Source organism: Sphaerodactylus townsendi, linkage group LG08 (genome assembly GCF_021028975.2).
Source record: "Sphaerodactylus townsendi isolate TG3544 linkage group LG08, MPM_Stown_v2.3, whole genome shotgun sequence".
Classification (NCBI taxonomy): domain Eukaryota; kingdom Metazoa; phylum Chordata; class Lepidosauria; order Squamata; family Sphaerodactylidae; genus Sphaerodactylus; species Sphaerodactylus townsendi.
Window position 1 is genome coordinate 105,311,029 of NC_059432.1, and position 17,549 is coordinate 105,328,577.

General features: G+C 52.4%; 1 protein-coding gene across 1 annotated transcript; it reads right to left on the reverse strand.

Annotated features, from left to right (window-relative positions):
• Positions 1-3,713: 3,713 nt before the first annotated feature.
• DCUN1D1 (defective in cullin neddylation 1 domain containing 1) lies at positions 3,714-14,221 on the reverse strand. Its single transcript, XM_048506253.1, has 5 exons — positions 13,871-14,221; positions 9,891-10,021; positions 8,286-8,368; positions 7,736-7,832; positions 3,714-5,808 (listed from the first exon to the last, which is right to left on the reverse strand). The coding sequence occupies exons 1-5, from the start codon at positions 14,203-14,205 to the stop codon at positions 5,729-5,731; spliced, it is 726 nt and encodes a 241-aa protein (XP_048362210.1). The 5' UTR covers positions 14,206-14,221; the 3' UTR covers positions 3,714-5,728.
• Positions 14,222-17,549: the final 3,328 nt, after the last annotated feature.

A 17,549-nucleotide genomic window follows, 5' to 3' on the forward strand; every position in this document is an offset into this window, starting at 1 on the left:
TGCCAGGATGGGTGCAGACAGAGCAAATAATGGGGGTGCTTGGAACACTGATGGGATCACCTTAGAGAGACACAGTGGGGATTATAGCCCTTATCCAGCAAGGCACACCTTCGGCCCAGGGGAAATGTCGGCAGTCAACCGCCTTCCTGCCCAGGCTTGACACACAAGATGGATCCCAAAAGTCTCTGAGAAGCGTCCATTTTGTGTGGAGCAGTCTCGCTCTTATGTCAGTCCTTTGCCTCCATGTCTTTGTGGCACCCTTTAACCGGGGTGGGGGTTTCCAATCATCCACAGGTGGTCCCGATATGGTGCCCATGGGCATCATGGCCCCTGCCAACACCTGATCCTAAATGGACTTGCATGTCTTTTGAGAATCTACTAACAAAATTTCAGATTCATAAGAACATAAGAACGAGCCTGCTGGATCAGACCAGAGTCCATCTAGTCCAGCACTCTGCTACTCACAGTGGCCCACCAGGTGCCTTTGGGAGCTCATGGGCAGGATGTGAAAGCAATGGCCTGCTGCTGCTGCTGAGCACCTGGTCTGCTAAGGCATTTGCAATCTCAGATCAAGGAGGATCAAGATTAAGAGTAGCCATAGATCTGACTTATCCATAAATCTGCTCCAAGCCCTTTTTGAAAGCTATCCACGTTAATTGTCATCACCACCTCCTGTAGCTAGCCTCTTCCAAACATATTCTGCGTTGCGTGAAGAAGTGTTTCCTTTTATTAGTCCTAATTCTTCCCCCCAGCATTTTCAATGAATGCCTCCTGGTTCTAGTGTTGTGAGAAGGAGAGAAAAATTTCTCTCGGTTAACATTTTCTACCCCATGCATAATTTTATAGACTTCAATCATATCCCCTCTCAGACATCTCCTCTCCAAACTAAAGAGTCCCAAATGCTGCAGCCTCTCCTCATAAGGAAGGTGATCCAGTCCCTCAGTCATCCTCGTTGCCCTTCTCTGCACTTTTTCTATCTCTTCGATATCCTTTTTGAGATCTTGGGCTTCAGAGACTTGAACACAATTGCTCCAAGTGCTGTTCACTTGCATTTATATAAGGGCATGTTAGGAATCCTTGCAGTTTTATTATCAACTCCTTTCCTAATTATCCCCAGCATAAGAGTTTGCCAGTTTGCAACTGGACTTGAACTTTGCTATCCATGGTTCACTCAGAGTAATTTGACTAAAAAGTTACTGTTCCGCCTTTAAAACAAAAGATGACTGACAAAAAGCTTTGGTTAAAAAAAAGAAAGGTTTTAAGTTACATCAAATTTTAAAACATTCTGCCTGAAGGTCGTAAAACAACGTTGAAGAAATAAGTTAGTTTGTTTTAACAGGTTGTTCAAAAGATTCATGATGCTGCAGCTTTGGACTAGCGGCATTGAACATGGAGATGCCCCATTCCTTTTCCCACCCGCCAATATTAGGTATTTCATATCAAGGTGCCGTGGAAAGAGAAGAATATCTATGCAGCCCCACTGCAATCTTCATATTTCATGACGAGCAGCATGATGTTAGCAATTTCCAACTCTCGTCTGCCTCCTTGCCGTGAATTATTATTATTTATTTTTAATTGAATGAAATAATTTCATACATGTTTTGGCCAGGACAACTGGACTGGAACTTTGCTATCCATGGTTCACTCAGAGTAATTTTACCCAAAAGTGACTGTTCGGCCCACAAAACGATATTGATCGTGTGACAGAAATTAAACAGTGGTTCCCAAATGCCCCGGATATTTCTAATTCTACATTGTAGTGTTTTTTTTTAAAAAAAACCTATTCATTTTTAAAAAATTTTAAAACAGCCACTCATTTGTTCCCCCTAACATTTGGCAAAAGCGAAAGTTACTGCCTGATCGAAGCTTGAGTTGGTTTTGTGAACACTTTGTTTCCAATTAAGGTCGTGGGATGGTTCGCCTTTCAAATAAAAAAACACCATAGGCACCCTGTATTTCCTGGAGCAAGACATTTATGTTCAGAAGTACTTCATCATTAAACCAACCGAGTATTTCTACCCCGGGGCGTGACCCAACCAAAACGTTGCTCCAAATGCACCCCCCCTCGCACATTTTCCTCTCTTAAAGATTCAAAGAAGCAATCACACAAAACAACCTTCGCTTCTCCGCTACTTAAGACAGTAATGCTTTATGTAATGCAATTTTATAATTACACAGTAATTATAAATCGTGTAGTACCAAACTGATGGTAAAATCCATTTTGTTGAAAAGGCCTCAACATTGCAAGAGGAAGAAATCGATCGACAAAAGAAGCATGGGGTCTGATGCCCCAATCCCGTGACTTCTGTGCAGGGACAGAGTTAAGGATGTTTGAAGAGGGGGAAAAAAAAATACCAAGAACACCAACACACAAAAAATACACCGCATACATCAATGAATCATCCTGGAAAAGCTGTACCCAAAATTTCCTTAAGACAGAAATCAACGCGCGCACACTTCGCAAAGTTTTCGTAATTCAAGTCTCCACTGATATTTACACACAAGAGAGAAAAGGAAGAAAAGGGAAAGTGGGAAAGCAAAATCTCTTGACTTCCGCTCACAGCAGCTGGAGAAATATATTCCCAATTTTATCCAAGGGTGAATTAATGTAACTTCTAAGCTTTGTCGAAAGGGGTACTGAAAACAAGGGAAGCCTCATTCTGGCCACTTCAGCTCACAAAGGCTTTTTTTCCTTTTTATAGTATTAAGCAGTTTAATACTAAAGACTTTCCCCCCTTCCCTACAATTATTCTACCACGAGTGTAAAAGTGAATTTCTAGTTTCATGGACAAATTAGACAACGGAGGCACCATGGAGTAAGCGGAGCCTGAACGTCTTAACAATCGAAATGGATTTTAAATTTCTCCGAGGGGGAAATTTTGTCTTTGCTCATGGAGTTCAATGATGTTGTAGCCTGAAGGCATTTCAAGTGCTGCTGTTGTACAAACACACACACACACACAAAATAACACCATGCTTTGGAGTGAGTGACCCTAATTCTGTGCGGCGCCGACACAAATACAGGCAACTTAAGCATATGGAGACTTTGTGCAGACCAGGAGTTTTCAAACTATGGCCCTCCAGATGTTCATAGACTGCAATTCCCATGAGCCCTACCACTTGGCCATGCTGGCAGGGGCTGATGGGAATTGTAGTCCATGGTCAGGCTGGAGAGACACTGATTGAAAAACCAGTGAAGTCCCTGGAGTGCTCAAACTGGTGGCCCTCCAAGAGATGTTATGGACTATTACAGTTCCCATCACCCCCTGCCAGCATCATGCTGGCGAGGAGATGATGAAACTGTAGTCAACATATCCTAGTCTGGAGACCCACCGAATAATACCAGTGGGTAGGCTTTCTCAGTTTCCAATCTCTGACCCGTACAGAGAGATCTCCAGGGTTTCAATCTCCCCCCACCCCCTTTTCCAGTGTACAATGGAGAACACTACGGATAGATCTGACCCGGATTTGCAAACTAACTCCCAACTATACTTTCAACTTTTGATGGAAAGCCAGAATTGATTTAACATTCATCTTGGTGTCGACATAATGCTACTCGTGATAATGCTGAAAAGGGAAGAAGCAATCCATGTCAGGCCCGACGGCAGGCTGAGCTCCATTTCTTCAGGCTCAGAAACCCCAAGAATTAGCCATCTCTGCATCCCGAGCCAGAAACAGAGATCGAGCCAAAGTTAGGCTACAGCCCACATAGGAAAGTTCCAAAGAGTTCAACTAATGAGCCAGGTACATTCTTAACTACCCCCCGCTGAAATAAACTGGACTTCAAAGTGCTCCGCCCATTCGGCTGGATTGTGCTTGATAGAGCCTGGCACTTGCACGGACCAGAAAGCAGGACCCCTTCCGGTCCCAGCCCTCAGGAGGCTCCCCTCCCAGGAGGCTCCCATCAGCTTAGCAGCTTATTCACTCTATCTTTGATGTGTGCTGCCAATGCTGACGTGACCGGAGAAGCCCCTCCTGTTCCCAAGAATCCCCCTACGCACTAGAGCTCCCTGGGAGATCTGAGTCAGGGCGATATGATGCCTCCCATTTGGCAACCACAGCAATCTGCAGTTTGTCGACGTCGTCTGTCACTGATAAATGGCATTATCCACGACGGCAGTACCGCTCACATTGACGAGGTTTATACGATGTGGCTCACGCGGAAGAGATTCGAATCGTGGCCATCGTAATTCCAACTACTGAAACCTTTCATTGGCTCTAACGGAGACTTTTACGATGTGTAACGAAGATTACACATTCAGTACTGTATTCAAGTTTTCACATTTCAGTAGAACTTAAAGCGGGGTGGGGGAGAGAGAGAGATGGTCTGAACAAAGAGAAGAGCTTTACAATGATACGAAATTTTACTACAAGCCGGTTGTTGGCAATTTAGGATCCACGTTCTGGACAAAACTGGAGAGTCCTCATTTGGCAACCGCCGCCTCCACTAGATGTTACAAATAACATTTCTGTTGCTCTGCCTACTTTGAGGCAATATACCGGGGGTGGGGGGGTGGTTGGGCAGGCAGTGGATTTAGGTCAACGAAGGAGGAGGTACCAATTAGCCCCAAGAACTGGAGGACAAATGAGAGGGGGAAACTGCCCCGGCTCCCTGAGGAAGCTGGCCACCTCTGCCCCAGGGCACTGCTCTACCCAAGTAGATTGCAAGCAGGCCAAGGTATCCCCAGCGGCTTTGGGGGACGTCACTAGCCCCATGCAGCTCGTGATGAGCTCAATGGCCCAGGGAACCCCAGTTCCAGCCACGCTCCTTTACATAGTGCTCGTCTGGTATTATAAAGAGCCAAGGCGGCTGGGATGCTGGCAGCTGAGGGGACCCGCAAAAAAAGAAAATGGGGAAAGGATCAACAATAAGAGGCAGAAACAGGAAACCAGGGCAACCAAAGGGCGAGTCATCTTTTAACATTAGGCACCCAGTGTTGGACTATACTATTAAAACAGGGGCGCACTGTTATTGTTCCCAATGTATACATGCCATCGACCCTCAACAATTTGCCACCAGTTATCAGCTGAATTTAGCCCAGAACGGGAAGGGGGGGGGGGCAGAAGAACCTAGGCTTCTGTTAAAGCATTTTGACATCTGCGCCAAGGGAAAGGAAAACCCGGCAGCCGTTCGTTCCGACAACGTGGCCCGAAGAAGCCGACGTCCTCAGCCGCGTCGCTCTCGGAAGGGCGTTCTCCATCAGCCGAGTCTTTGCGGCTAGCCCAGAAGAACGATATTTCAGAAGAGCTGTTCTGAAATAATAAAGGGGGGGGGGGGAAGAACCCGACAACAGAATAAAGCAAAAAAAAACCCCAAACAAACCGGGACGAGATACTGATCTGTGGGATTCTTATGCCACGGTTGGGTGAAGACGGATGTGCTTTTACACGTAACCGGAAATCTCAAAAGAATGACCACCTGACACGTTTTAAGGTTTATGGGAACGATGAGAGTGCTCCGTTTAAAAAAAAAAAAATTCCACACTACTGGAGTTTTTTTAAATAAGCTAGGCCGACTCAAGCTAGGAGAGAAGCCCGAGGCAGCCACAGTCCGATATGGTCCAAAGTAGATCCTTAAAAGATAGGTCTCCGCCCTCAGTTTTCGCCTCTGGAAGATGGGTCTTCAGGTCTGTTCAGTCCAGCCGGCAGAAATTGACTGTGCCATTTTTCCTCATCATTTTTTTTTATTTGTACAAGGCTATGTACATCGGAGAAGGTTCGTTGGGTGCTACACTGTCGTGCTTTTTATTCCAGCGATTTGAGGGCGTGCAAATTCCACAAAGTCGTCAATAAGAACCGGCCATGCCCCTGAAAAGGAGGAGAAGGGAAGACAGATGATCGAGGACTGGAAACTCGCTTGCCGAAGTGGGAGCATTAGGAAAAGCACGTTGTGCACCCTGGGGGTTTCATGGACGCCTCTCGGAAAGCCTCGCCACAGCCCTGCAAGAGAGGCTGATACAAATGGTCTACAACAGTGGTGGCGAACCTATGGCACAGGTGCCAGAGATGGCACTCAGAGCCCTCTCTGTGGGCACTCGCGCACAGAGTTCATCACGTGTGAGGGGGGTGGAAAATCACCCCCCCACCCCACACACACACACACATCTAGGCTGGCCTGGGCATGATCCTTTACCTGGGAGTAAGCTCAGTTGCTGGCAATGGGACTTGCTTCTGAGTAAACCCTCCTAGGATCGTGATTCACCCATTTGAAGCATTGCACGGTTGCTTCACTAAGCTTACTCCTGAGTAACGCGTGCCTCGGAGCCAACCGTTTTTTCTAAACTAAAACCTCAGTATTCGGGTTAAATTGCCGGGTTGGCACTTTGCGATAAATGAGCGGGTTTCGGGTTGCAGTTTGGGCACTCGGTCTCGAAAAGGTTCGCCATCACTGGTCTACAAGCTCAAAACATACACCAATAAAGGCAGAAAGCAATGAACTGTTAAAGCCTAACTAACACTGATGCCCACAAACAAAGGGGGACAGAAGGTGTGTTTTCCCACTCCTACATTCCTGCTGGGTGACCTCTCTGAACTCTTTCACCCCCACCTACCTCACATGGTGTCCGTTGTGAGGAGAGGAAGGGAAGAGGGGTTTGTAAGCAGCTTTGAGTCTCCTTAAAGGAGAGAAAGGCAGGGTATAAACCCAAACCCCTCCTCCTCCTCCTCAAGCTAGCAACTTGGGGGAATTGTACTTGGGATTAAGTGATGGTTTTATATTCCTTTTTAACACACAAGATTATTAGCTCCTTTAAGCGGAGCTGGAGCACACAGAACCGTTTCAGAAGAGAAGTTCCTCTGGCTGAAGCCCAGCGTCTGGCATAAAGGCCAGCCTGGTTCGCCAGGAGATAGCCAACCCGTCCTTTTTGTCTGTCTGCCCTGCTCCTTGCTATTAAAACAAAAGCCTCTCACAGGGCTAACAAAAATTTGGCAGTCAGTGGGACCATGAAGAGGCCAGGGGAGTACTTCAGGGGAATTCCAAGGAAGAAAAATTTGTGCGGTGAAGGACTAGGGTGCCGTGTGGGGGGAATATAAGAACCTAAGAACTAGCCTGCTGGATCAGACCAGAGTCCATCTAGTCCGGCACTCTGCTACTCGCAGTGGCCCACCAGGTGCCTTGGGGAGCTCACAGGCAGGATGTGAAAGCAAGGGCCTTCTGCTGCTGCTGAGCACCTGGTCTGCTAAGGCATTTGCAATCTCAGATCAAGGAGGATCAAGATTGGTAGCCATAGATCGACTTCTCCTCCATAAATCTGTCCAAGCCCCTTTTAAAGCTATCCAGGTTAGTGGCCACCACCACCTCCTCTGGCAGCATATTCCAAACACCAATCACACGTTGCGTGAAGAAGTGTTTCCTTTTATTGGTCCTAATTCGTCCCCCCCGCCATTTTCAATGAATGCCCCCTGGTTCTAGTATTGTGAGAAAGAGAGAAAATTTTCTCTCTGTCAACATGCATAATTTTATAGACTTCAATCATATCCCCCCTCAGACGCCTCCTCTCCAAACTAAAGAGTCCCAAATGCTGCAGCCTCTCCTCATAAGGAAGGTGCTCCAGTCCCTCAATCATCCTCGTTGCCCTTCTGTGCACTTTTTCTATCTCTTTGATATCCTTTTTGAGATGTGGCGACCAGAACTGAACACAGTACTCCAAGTGCGGTCGCACCACTGCTTTATATAAGGAACAAATATGAACAAAGGCATTCTAGATATTAAACAGGTATAGGCAGCAGCGTTTACCTTCCTCATCATAATTCGACATATCATCTGCTATCATCGTACTGAAGTCTAGAAGAAGGTTCCAAGTGTCCTTCGGTATAGATCTTTTATGATGTTCCTGCAGGAGGGAAAAAAAACACTGTTGCCATCAGAAGGGAGCTGTAAGCTCCAAGTCTTCCACAGGCCCAGAGGAGAGGCCACCACCAAAGACAAAATCACTGCACCCGAGAGTGGGAGGAGCTTTATAAGCCCTGTGGACCAATGTCTGCTCAGCACAAAATGTCCAAAAACTCAGACAGTGGTCCAGTCCCTTTGAAGATGCCAGCCACGGAGGCAGGCGAAACGTCAGAAGAAAATGCTACTGGAACACAGCCATACAACCCGGAAAACACACAACACTCTAGCGGTCCAGTTGCTGCATGAATATCCACAGCAAAGGAAACAACCTGTGACCCCCCCCCCCGCATGACCCCCCTCATCCATTGCCAAGGAGCTCTCACTATTAGGAAGTTTCTCCGAATGTTCAGGTGAGCACACGTGGCCAGTCCCTCGCCCTCTGCAGCCAACTTACCAATAAAAATTTGTTCCACAAGTCTAGGAATTTAAATCTTCCGTGAAGTACTAAATTCCAGTAGGCGATGGCCATTTCTAAATCTGCAACACAACACGTGTGTTAATGATGACTGCATGCGACAACGCCTGCATGTTTAAGCCACCCATCCCGAAAGCGCAATGAACTGGAGCTTACAAAAGAAGAGTTGGATTTATACCCCCCCTTTCTCTCTTGTAAGGAGACTCAAGGGGGCTTACAATCTCCTTTCCCTTCTCTCCCCACCCCCCACCCCACCAAATACCCTGTGAGGTGGGTGGGGCTCAGAGAGCTCCAAAGAACTGTGACTAGCCCAACATTACCCAGGTGGCATGTGTTGGGAGTGCACAAAGCATTTCTAGTTCACCAGATAAGCCTCCACAACTCAAGTGGCAGAGCGGGGAAACAAACCTGGTTCTCCAGATCAGAGTGCACCTGCTCTTTACCACTACGCCACGCTGGCTCTCCTGAAGCAGCCCATTTGTGGCGGCCATTTTGCCGCTGCGCTTACCGTGCTGTCTCAGAATCCCAAGTCCTCAGAAAGGCTGCCAACCCCTGCTCTGCACCGTGCACAGGAGCTAATTCTACCCACCCCGTAGTTCCTTGTGCAGCAGTGAAGGAGACTTTTTGAACCTGCGTGACGTCTGGGGGATGAGTTTTCCACGGGCAAAGGAAGGTGGAAATAGAAAACTTGAGAGCGCTTCCGGACAAGCAGAGCTTGTTGGTAGCTCCTCAGACCCCTCAAGAGGGCAAAGGAAACATTCATCCAGGGCTCATTCCGCACTTGCAGAATAATGCACTTTCAAACTGCTTTTAGTGCTCTTTGAAGCTGTGCGGAAAGGCAAAATCCACTTGCAAACAGTTATGAAAGTGGTTTGAAAACGCATTATTTTGCGTGTGTGGAAGGGGCCCAGGACAGTTAGGGAGGGGCCACGGCTCAGGGGAAGAGCCTTTGCTTAGCTTGCAGAACGTCCCGGGTTCAAACCCCAGTGTTTCCAGTTGAAAGGACTAGTCCAGGGGTCTGCGAGCTGCGGTTCTCCAGATGTTCGTAGTTTACGAACTGCGTGGCCCCTGCCACCGCGGCTGATGGGAATTGTAGTCGAATCTGAAACATCTGGAAAGCCACAGGGTGCAGAACCCTGGAGTAAACAATGGAAATTATTATTGAGCCTCCTTCTGAGACCATGGAGAGCCACTGCTGGTCAGAGTAGACAACGCTGAGCTTGACAGGCCAATCAGGAAAAAGCGGCTTCCTGAAAGGAATCAGGAATCAGGCCAATCAGTGAAAAAGCTTCTGCTCTGCACACAGAAGGTACCGGGTTCTATCCCCAGCATCTCCAGTTGAAAAGATAAGGTCGTTGGTGATGTGAAAGACCTCCACCCTCGAGAGCCACTGCTACTCTGAGTAGACCCTGATGGACCAAGCAGTTTCACACGTTTGCCGCTACTGTTCTGATGCGGTGCTGATCACCAATTGCAGGGCGAGGGGGGCATTTCCTCTCTCAACAGCAGCCCTGCGGTGACGCATCGCGTGGCGTGGCTCGCTTCCTTCGGCACCAGGAAAAGACAGCAACCAAGCATACGTACCTAAACCCTTCTGGCCTGGGTTTTTTGCGAAGTTGAAAGTAAACTGATAAAAATCCTTAAATCTTCCTGGCTCTTTTAGTTCTTGTTCCATTTTAGGAAGCTGGGCCTTCAGTTTTTCTATGCTGTCACATCTGTATTTGGTTCGGGGAGGGGGCAAAAAAAATGTACGTGAGATGTTACACCAAGTTGCTTTTAAAGCATTTTGAAAACTGTATTTAGGGTCAACCAGTTGCTTTAACAAGAGGGACAATGAGGCTAAGTTGGGTCCGGTCGAGCCATTTTTTTATCCTGAAAGAACCATCATTAGCAGAATAGGTCCATACAGTCTGACCCACTCACTTGGCAAGGAGGCTGTTTATCTAATGTATTGTCAAAGGCTTTCACGGCCGGATTCAATTGGTTGTGGTGGGCTTTCCGGGCTGTGTAGCCATGGTCTGGTAGATCTTGTTCCTAACATTTCATCCGCATCTTCTGAAGATGCCAGCCACAAATTTAGGCGAAACGTTAGGAACAAGATCTACCAGACCACGGCCACACAGCCCGGAAAGTCCACAACAACCTGTTTATCAAATGATCCTCGAACAACACAATTTACATCTGCTACCAAGAACTAGACCAGGGGTCTGCAACCTGAGGCTCTAGAGCCGCATGCGGCTCTTTCAGCCTTATACTGTGGCTCCGCATTGCCTGGAGGTTGGAGGGTAGTGTGGGTGTGTCCCTCCAGCCCTCCAGAGCAGCGCTGGAAGGGTGAGTGGAGGGGCCGAACTGGAGGCAGCTCCGTGCGTGAGGGTGCTGCTTTTCGGATCCCCTCCACTCACCTCTCCTTCCAGCGCTGCTCTGGAGAGCTGGAGGGACACGCCCATGCTGCCCTCCGACCCATGGAGGTCGGAGGGTAGCAAGGGCGTGTCTCTCCAGAGCAGCCACCATCCCCCCCTCTGCCCCACGGAGCAGGTGGATGCCTGCTCTGTCGGGCAGAGGGGATTTCCCTGCCTGGCGCCACTACCTCCTGCAGCGCGAGAGGCGGCGGCACTGGGCAGGACACAGCCACCATCCCCCTTCTGCCCGGCGCCTCCACTTCCCAGCGCTGGAAGGAAAGGTGAGTGCAGGGGCCGAACTTGAGGCGGCTCCGTGTGGAGCCACCTCTCCGGCTCGGTAGATCTTCAGGGCTGTGGAAAATAGGTCCAAATGGCTCTTTGGGTGGTAAAGGTTGCCGACTCCTGAACTAGACTGTTTCCAACAGGAGAAAGCAGAGGCGACTGCCACAATAATGTAAAAATAAACAACCCCAAGTACCCTCTTCTTTTTTTTGACTCTGATGTTTCTTTTGTTCAGAACAGTGAATATGGTTACAGAGGCACATAGTAAAATACAAAATAAAGCAGGGGGGGAAAAAACCACAACACGGTCCAGCCAATATCTCAAGGCCTGTCCTTGGTAATGTGACTATGTACTCCTGATCGTGAAATCATATGCCTTTCAGCTTGGGCAGAAAACAGAAAGTGATACGAATCGTGGTCGCTGGAATAAGAGCAGCGTTGTGTATTCCATTAGCCGGCTCTTGAGAACAGAGCCTCAATTTTGTGGATCTTGTGACTATTTAATTCCAGATCGTTTCTGGAGTCAGCTGCTTTGGCCTGCAACAGAAGAGCAAGAATCCAGTCCTGTAGCACCTTTGTGGCCCTTTCCACACAACCCAAATAAAGTGCTTTGAGGCAGAAAATTAAAAAAAGATCCTCTGAGGAGCTCCACATAGTTTTTACCCCAAACGTTTTATTTCCAGCCTGAAAAGGTTTTCAAGGCATCCTCAATTTTAGTGATTCTTTTGCAGAAAACATTTTTGAAATGTTTTGACTTCCTGTGCAATCTCTTTAAGCCGTTTCCCGGGGCTGTCTGTACTCGGCGGACTTCCTCCTTGGTGCCGTTTTCTGAGCTCACTCCGTTGTCTCGCCTGTTTATTTTTATCAGTATTTTTAAAGTTTCGGGGGAGGCGAGGGGTGAAAGCTTTGAAGCTTCGAGTGCCCAAGTTATGGGGAATCGCCACATGAGGCACTAAGCGCCAAATCTCAAAAGGATTTTTTAAAAAAACCCTGGAAGAATCACCAAATGGCGGTCAGGAAGCATTTCGAGGGAGTGAATGTGGACAAACGGGGGATTGAAAACATTTTGCAAATATTTTGGGTGACTTGTGCGGAAAGAAACAGAGGCAACAGGTCTTGAAGGTGCTGCAGGACTCCAATCTAACTATTGAATTCAAACACTCTAACGGACCTTCCCTATGAACTCACAGAGGCTTAAATAACCACAACAGGAGTGTAACAACAGCCACACTGAAACATGGTCTGTCAGAGGTGGGATCCAGCAGGTTCTCGCAGGTTCCCGAGAGTAGGTGACTAATTATTTGTGTGTGCCGAGAGGGGGTTACTAATGGGTGATTTTGCCACGTGATTTCTGCCTTAGTTACGCCCCTCCTCTCAGCAGTAGCGCACAGAACTTGAAGCCGTCTAGCAGGAGGTGCACCGGCGTGCGTGGCAGCCTGTGCCTGCGTGCATTCGTTTCCCGCTTAAGGACATTTTGAGTGGCTGCTGATCATATGCCACAACCCCACCCAGGAATGCCCCGCTTAAAACCCTGTCATACCTTATCCCCATTGGCGCTACGCCACAGTTTGAATCCCACCACCTTGGGAACCTGTTACTAAAATTTTTGGATCCCACCACTGGTCTCTGTGCACCACAAAGCTCACTTCTGCCTCACACCAAGTTCGCTGCTTTAAAAAAGAATATTCTGAAGAACGCTTAGGAGCGGATCTGCATGGAATATTGTTCTCTCCATTTGACAGCCACATCTGGGGGGTGGGCGTGAATCTGCTGCCCCTTGCCCTGGTGGAGGGGTGAAACTGCCGATGAGCGGCTGCCACTGCCCTCCCCAGCAGTGGGACGTGGCACAGGGTGCTGTGGCAGTGCCCCTGCGCCCCCACTGCCAGTGCAGCAGGGGTGGTCCAGAGGCATGGCTGGGGGAGGAGCCAACTTTAGTCAGCTCCCTCCTGACTGTCCACTCGATTAGAGAAAACCAGGGGTTAGCCTGCGTGTCCTGAAGTGTCAACGAGACAAGGGAGCATTCGGATGGCAGGTAGTGAAGGCGGAGCCAAAATCTAAAGGCTCTAAGCCAAGCTTTATGTTCCAGAGTGTTTTGCCCCAGTTCTAGACACAGGGCTGCGTAAGGGACGCAGCTTGGAACTCCCGTTACTTGGTGGAAAAACTTGGATTGGGGGACATTCAGAGCTTGGTTCACTGCTTGGATCCAGATAGGGACCCCATGGAGTAGTTGGGATTCAACCTTTGCATTGAAGATCCTTAATGCAGCCGGAACAAATGAGTGCCCTCTGCTATAAAAGAATCGAAGGATTCCAGAGATACTAGGGGAGGACAGAGTGAGTGCTGCCTTTTGGTGCAAGGACCAGGAAAGATTGTGTGAAAAGGTGATGCCAAGGCATTTAAAACAATAAACTTGCTCAAGAAGAACATTGTTTAGTTTCCAGAAATATTTTTTGCGGGATCTAGCAAAAAACGTGATTTTGGTTTTCTGATAGTTAATTAATTTCTGATAGTTAACAAACCTCCTCAGGCCACTGGGAAGCCTCTTGGGTTGCCCATTTACTACCTGACCCTACACTCAACTGAGCGGGGGCACACAGGATTTGGAAGAACGGTCCCATCTGCAGAGTCACTGGCTTTAGGGAGGTTGAGGGAACTGTCAGCGTCCCTAGTGTGGTATCCAGGAAGATTTCAACGTTCCAACTCCCCCTGCAAACCTCTGCCTGGAATCTTAATTAGGAAATCAATGGCATTTGTGGTGACTGTGTCCACTTACGCAAGCCGATCTTCCCCACGTTCACCAGCAGAAGATTCTGCTTTAACTCAGCTTGCGCAGGCAGCAGTTCAGGGTCGGACGAGTTTCGTACGCTCCGGTCAGGTACTTACCCGAGTTCCGTCATCCCATCCATGAATTCCATCTTCAAGAATTCACACTGCGTTCTGACTGGGAACTTCGAACAATGATCATCACCTTCATCGCTGACTGGGGTCCAGGCGTGGGGTGGTGGCAAAACTGCTGTGCCACTACTGATGCCAATTTTATTCTCATCTTGGGGATCTAAAAATGAATTGAGAGAATGGAGAAGTGCCAACGTTTTGAAGTCCCTTTTCATTAAGAGGAATGCAGCTGGGCACCGTTTCAAGACAAAACGTGTGTATAAGGAATGTCTTTCACATATATAGTGTACAGTCCACGGAGATATGGTTCCAATCGCCATCATTGATCTTCTTACATATTAAAACATTCTAGACAGCTTCCTTACAGCTTTTGTGTTATTTAGAACAGCCAAACTGTGATGGGGAAACAAATCATTGTGATCAAATTTGGCCAGCTCCTTCTCATAGAAAGACAGGATGTTCTCCCCTTCCTTTTAGAAGAAGAAGAAGAATAGTTTGGATTTATATTCCCCCTTTCTCTCCTGTAGGAGACTCAAAGACTTGTCCTAGCAGCTCCCCCACTCCCATGGCAAACACCCTCTAGGGTGGGTGGGGCTGAGAGAGCTCCGAGAAGCTGTGACTAGCCCAAGGTCACCCAGCTGGCGTGTGTGGGAGTGCACAGGCTAATCTGAATTCCCCAGATAAACCTCCACAACTCAAGCAGCAGAGCTGGGAATCAAACCCGGTTCCTCTAGATCAGAGTGCACCTGCTCTTAGCCACTACGCCACTGCTGCTCCCTTTTAAAGCAGAAATTAGGATACAATTAAAGATAGACAATTCTACGGGCAAAAGAGAGGGAGCTTTTCCTTTTTTCCAGGGTGTAGGGAGATGATCAGCACAGATGCCAGGACAGGGTAAGTAGATGGCAACAGGAAAAAGAAAGTAGGTCCACTCGGGGGTATAGACCAAGAAGAACAAGAAGAGTTTGGATGTATATTCCCCCTCTCTCCTGTAAGGAGACACAAAGGGGCTTACAATCTCCTTTCCCTTCCCCACCCCCCACAACAAACACCCTGTGAGGTAGGTGGGGCTGAGAGAGCTCTGAAGAACTGTGACTAGTCCAGTCACCCAGCTGGCATGTGTCGGAGTGCACAAGCTAATCTGGTTCACCAGAAAAGCCTCCACGGATCAAGTGGCAGAGCGGGGAACCAAGCCCAGTTCTCCAGATTAGAGTGCACCTACTCTCAACCACGACACCACACTGGCTCTCTTTCTGGTCTCTCCCAGGTCTGTCGATAGAAACTTTTGTCTTGTCATCTATGACTGGCAGAAATTCTAAGCAATGATGTGCACAACACACAATAACACACAACCAGAGCAGCCTTAGCAGCCACACCGCAGGGCTGATGTGGTCTGCAGGCAAGGGAAGAGAGGAGCAGCAGTGGCGTAGGAGGCTAAGAGCTCGTGTATCTAATCTGGAGAAACCGGGTTTGATCCCCCGCTCTGCCACCTGAGCTGTGGAGGCTTATCTGGGGAGTTCAGATTAGCCTGTACACTCCCACACACGCCAGCTGGGTGACCTTGGGCTAGTCACAGCTTCTTGGAGGCTCTCAGCCCCACCCTCCTGGGGTGTTTATTTGTGAGGGGGGGAAAGGCAAGAAGGTTGTCAGCACCTTTGAATCTCCTGCACAGAGAAAGGGGGGACTCATAAATCCAGCTTCAGCTATTTTCTTCTTCTGTTCAGTGGGTCCCACATTATAACTCTCGGACACAACAGCACAAAGTGCTGAGGATGAGGTCCTGCACAGCCAGGGGAAAAAAAACCTCTGAAAAGTTGCAAGCAACTTTGCAAGCAACTTTGCACGCAACTTTTCAGAAGGTGATATTCCCCTGGTTGCGCAGGGCCTCAGCCTCAGTGTTTTGTGCTGTTGTGTCCGAGAGTGATTCCACCCAGCATGTGTGTAACGAGTTGCTATCGTTATAAATGAATTCGTTCCCCACTTTTAAACACTTAAGGGAAACAGGCTGAAGAGATGACTAGTGGGAAAGGATTTGGCTGCTTCAATTTTACAGGTCTTGCTGTCAGCCATTGGTCAAGGACAGTAATTTCTTGGGGGGGGTGGGGGGGGGGGGGGGTGGGGGGGGGGGGGGGTGGGGGGGGGGGGGGGTGGGGGGGGGGGGGGGTGGGGGGGGGGGGGGGTGGGGGGGGGGGGGGGTGGGGGGGGGGGGGGGTGGGGGGGGGGGGGGGTGGGGGGGGGGGGGGGTGGGGGGGGGGGGGGGTGGGGGGGGGGGGGGGTGGGGGGGGGGGGGGGTGGGGGGGGGGGGGGGTGGGGGGGGGGGGGGGTGGGGGGGGGGGGGGGTGGGGGGGGGGGGGGGTGGGGGGGGGGGGGGGTGGGGGGGGGGGGGGGTGGGGGGGGGGGGGGGTGGGGGGGGGGGGGGGTGGGGGGGGGGGGGGGTGGGGGGGGGGGGGGGTGGGGGGGGGGGGGGGTGGGGGGGGGGGGGGGTGGGGGGGGGGGGGGGTGGGGGGGGGGGGGGGTGGGGGGGGGGGGGGGTGGGGGGGGGGGGGGGTGGGGGGGGGGGGGGGTGGGGGGGGGGGGGGGTGGGGGGGGGGGGGGGTGGGGGGGGGGGGGGGTGGGGGGGGGGGGGGGTGGGGGGGGGGGGGGGTGGGGGGGGGGGGGGGTGGGGGGGGGGGGGGGTGGGGGGGGGGGGGGGTGGGGGGGGGGGGGGGTGGGGGGGGGGGGGGGTGGGGGGGGGGGGGGGTGGGGGGGGGGGGGGGTGGGGGGGGGGGGGGGTGGGGGGGGGGGGGGGTGGGGGGGGGGGGGGGTGGGGGGGGGGGGGGGTGGGGGGGGGGGGGGGTGGGGGGGGGGGGGGGTGGGGGGGGGGGGGGGTGGGGGGGGGGGGGGGTGGGGGGGGGGGGGGGTGGGGGGGGGGGGGGGTGGGGGGGGGGGGGGGTGGGGGGGGGGGGGGGTGGGGGGGGGGGGGGGTGGGGGGGGGGGGGGGTGGGGGGGGGGGGGGGTGGGGGGGGGGGGGGGTGGGGGGGGGGGGGGGTGGGGGGGGGGGGGGGTGGGGGGGGGGGGGGGTGGGGGGGGGGGGGGGTGGGGGGGGGGGGGGGTGGGGGGGGGGGGGGGTGGGGGGGGGGGGGGGTGGGGGGGGGGGGGGGTGGGGGGGGGGGGGGGTGGGGGGGGGGGGGGGTGGGGGGGGGGGGGGGTGGGGGGGGGGGGGGGTGGGGGGGGGGGGGGGTGGGGGGGGGGGGGGGTGGGGGGGGGGGGGGGTGGGGGGGGGGGGGGGTGGGGGGGGGGGGGGGTGGGGGGGGGGGGGGGTGGGGGGGGGGGGGGGTGGGGGGGGGGGGGGGTGGGGGGGGGGGGGGGTGGGGGGGGGGGGGGGTGGGGGGGGGGGGGGGTGGGGGGGGGGGGGGGTGGGGGGGGGGGGGGGTGGGGGGGGGGGGGGGTGGGGGGGGGGGGGGGTGGGGGGGGGGGGGGGTGGGGGGGGGGGGGGGTGGGGGGGGGGGGGGGTGGGGGGGGGGGGGGGTGGGGGGGGGGGGGGGTGGGGGGGGGGGGGGGTGGGGGGGGGGGGGGGTGGGGGGGGGGGGGGGTGGGGGGGGGGGGGGGTGGGGGGGGGGGGGGGTGGGGGGGGGGGGGGGTGGGGGGGGGGGGGGGTGGGGGGGGGGGGGGGTGGGGGGGGGGGGGG

Bases quoted from the DNA above. Each gene is read 5' to 3' on its own strand.
- DCUN1D1 (XM_048506253.1), bottom strand. From the start codon at position 14,205: ATGATGGCGATTGGAACCATATCTCCGTGGACTGTACACTATATATGT. The intron at 10,022-13,870 runs GTAAGTACCTGA...AACCAAATACAG, and splicing joins GATGGGATGACGGAACTCGG to ATGTGACAGCATAGAAAAAC. The intron at 8,369-9,890 runs GTACGTATGCTT...GTTGTGTTGCAG, and splicing joins CCCAGGCCAGAAGGGTTTAG to ATTTAGAAATGGCCATCGCC.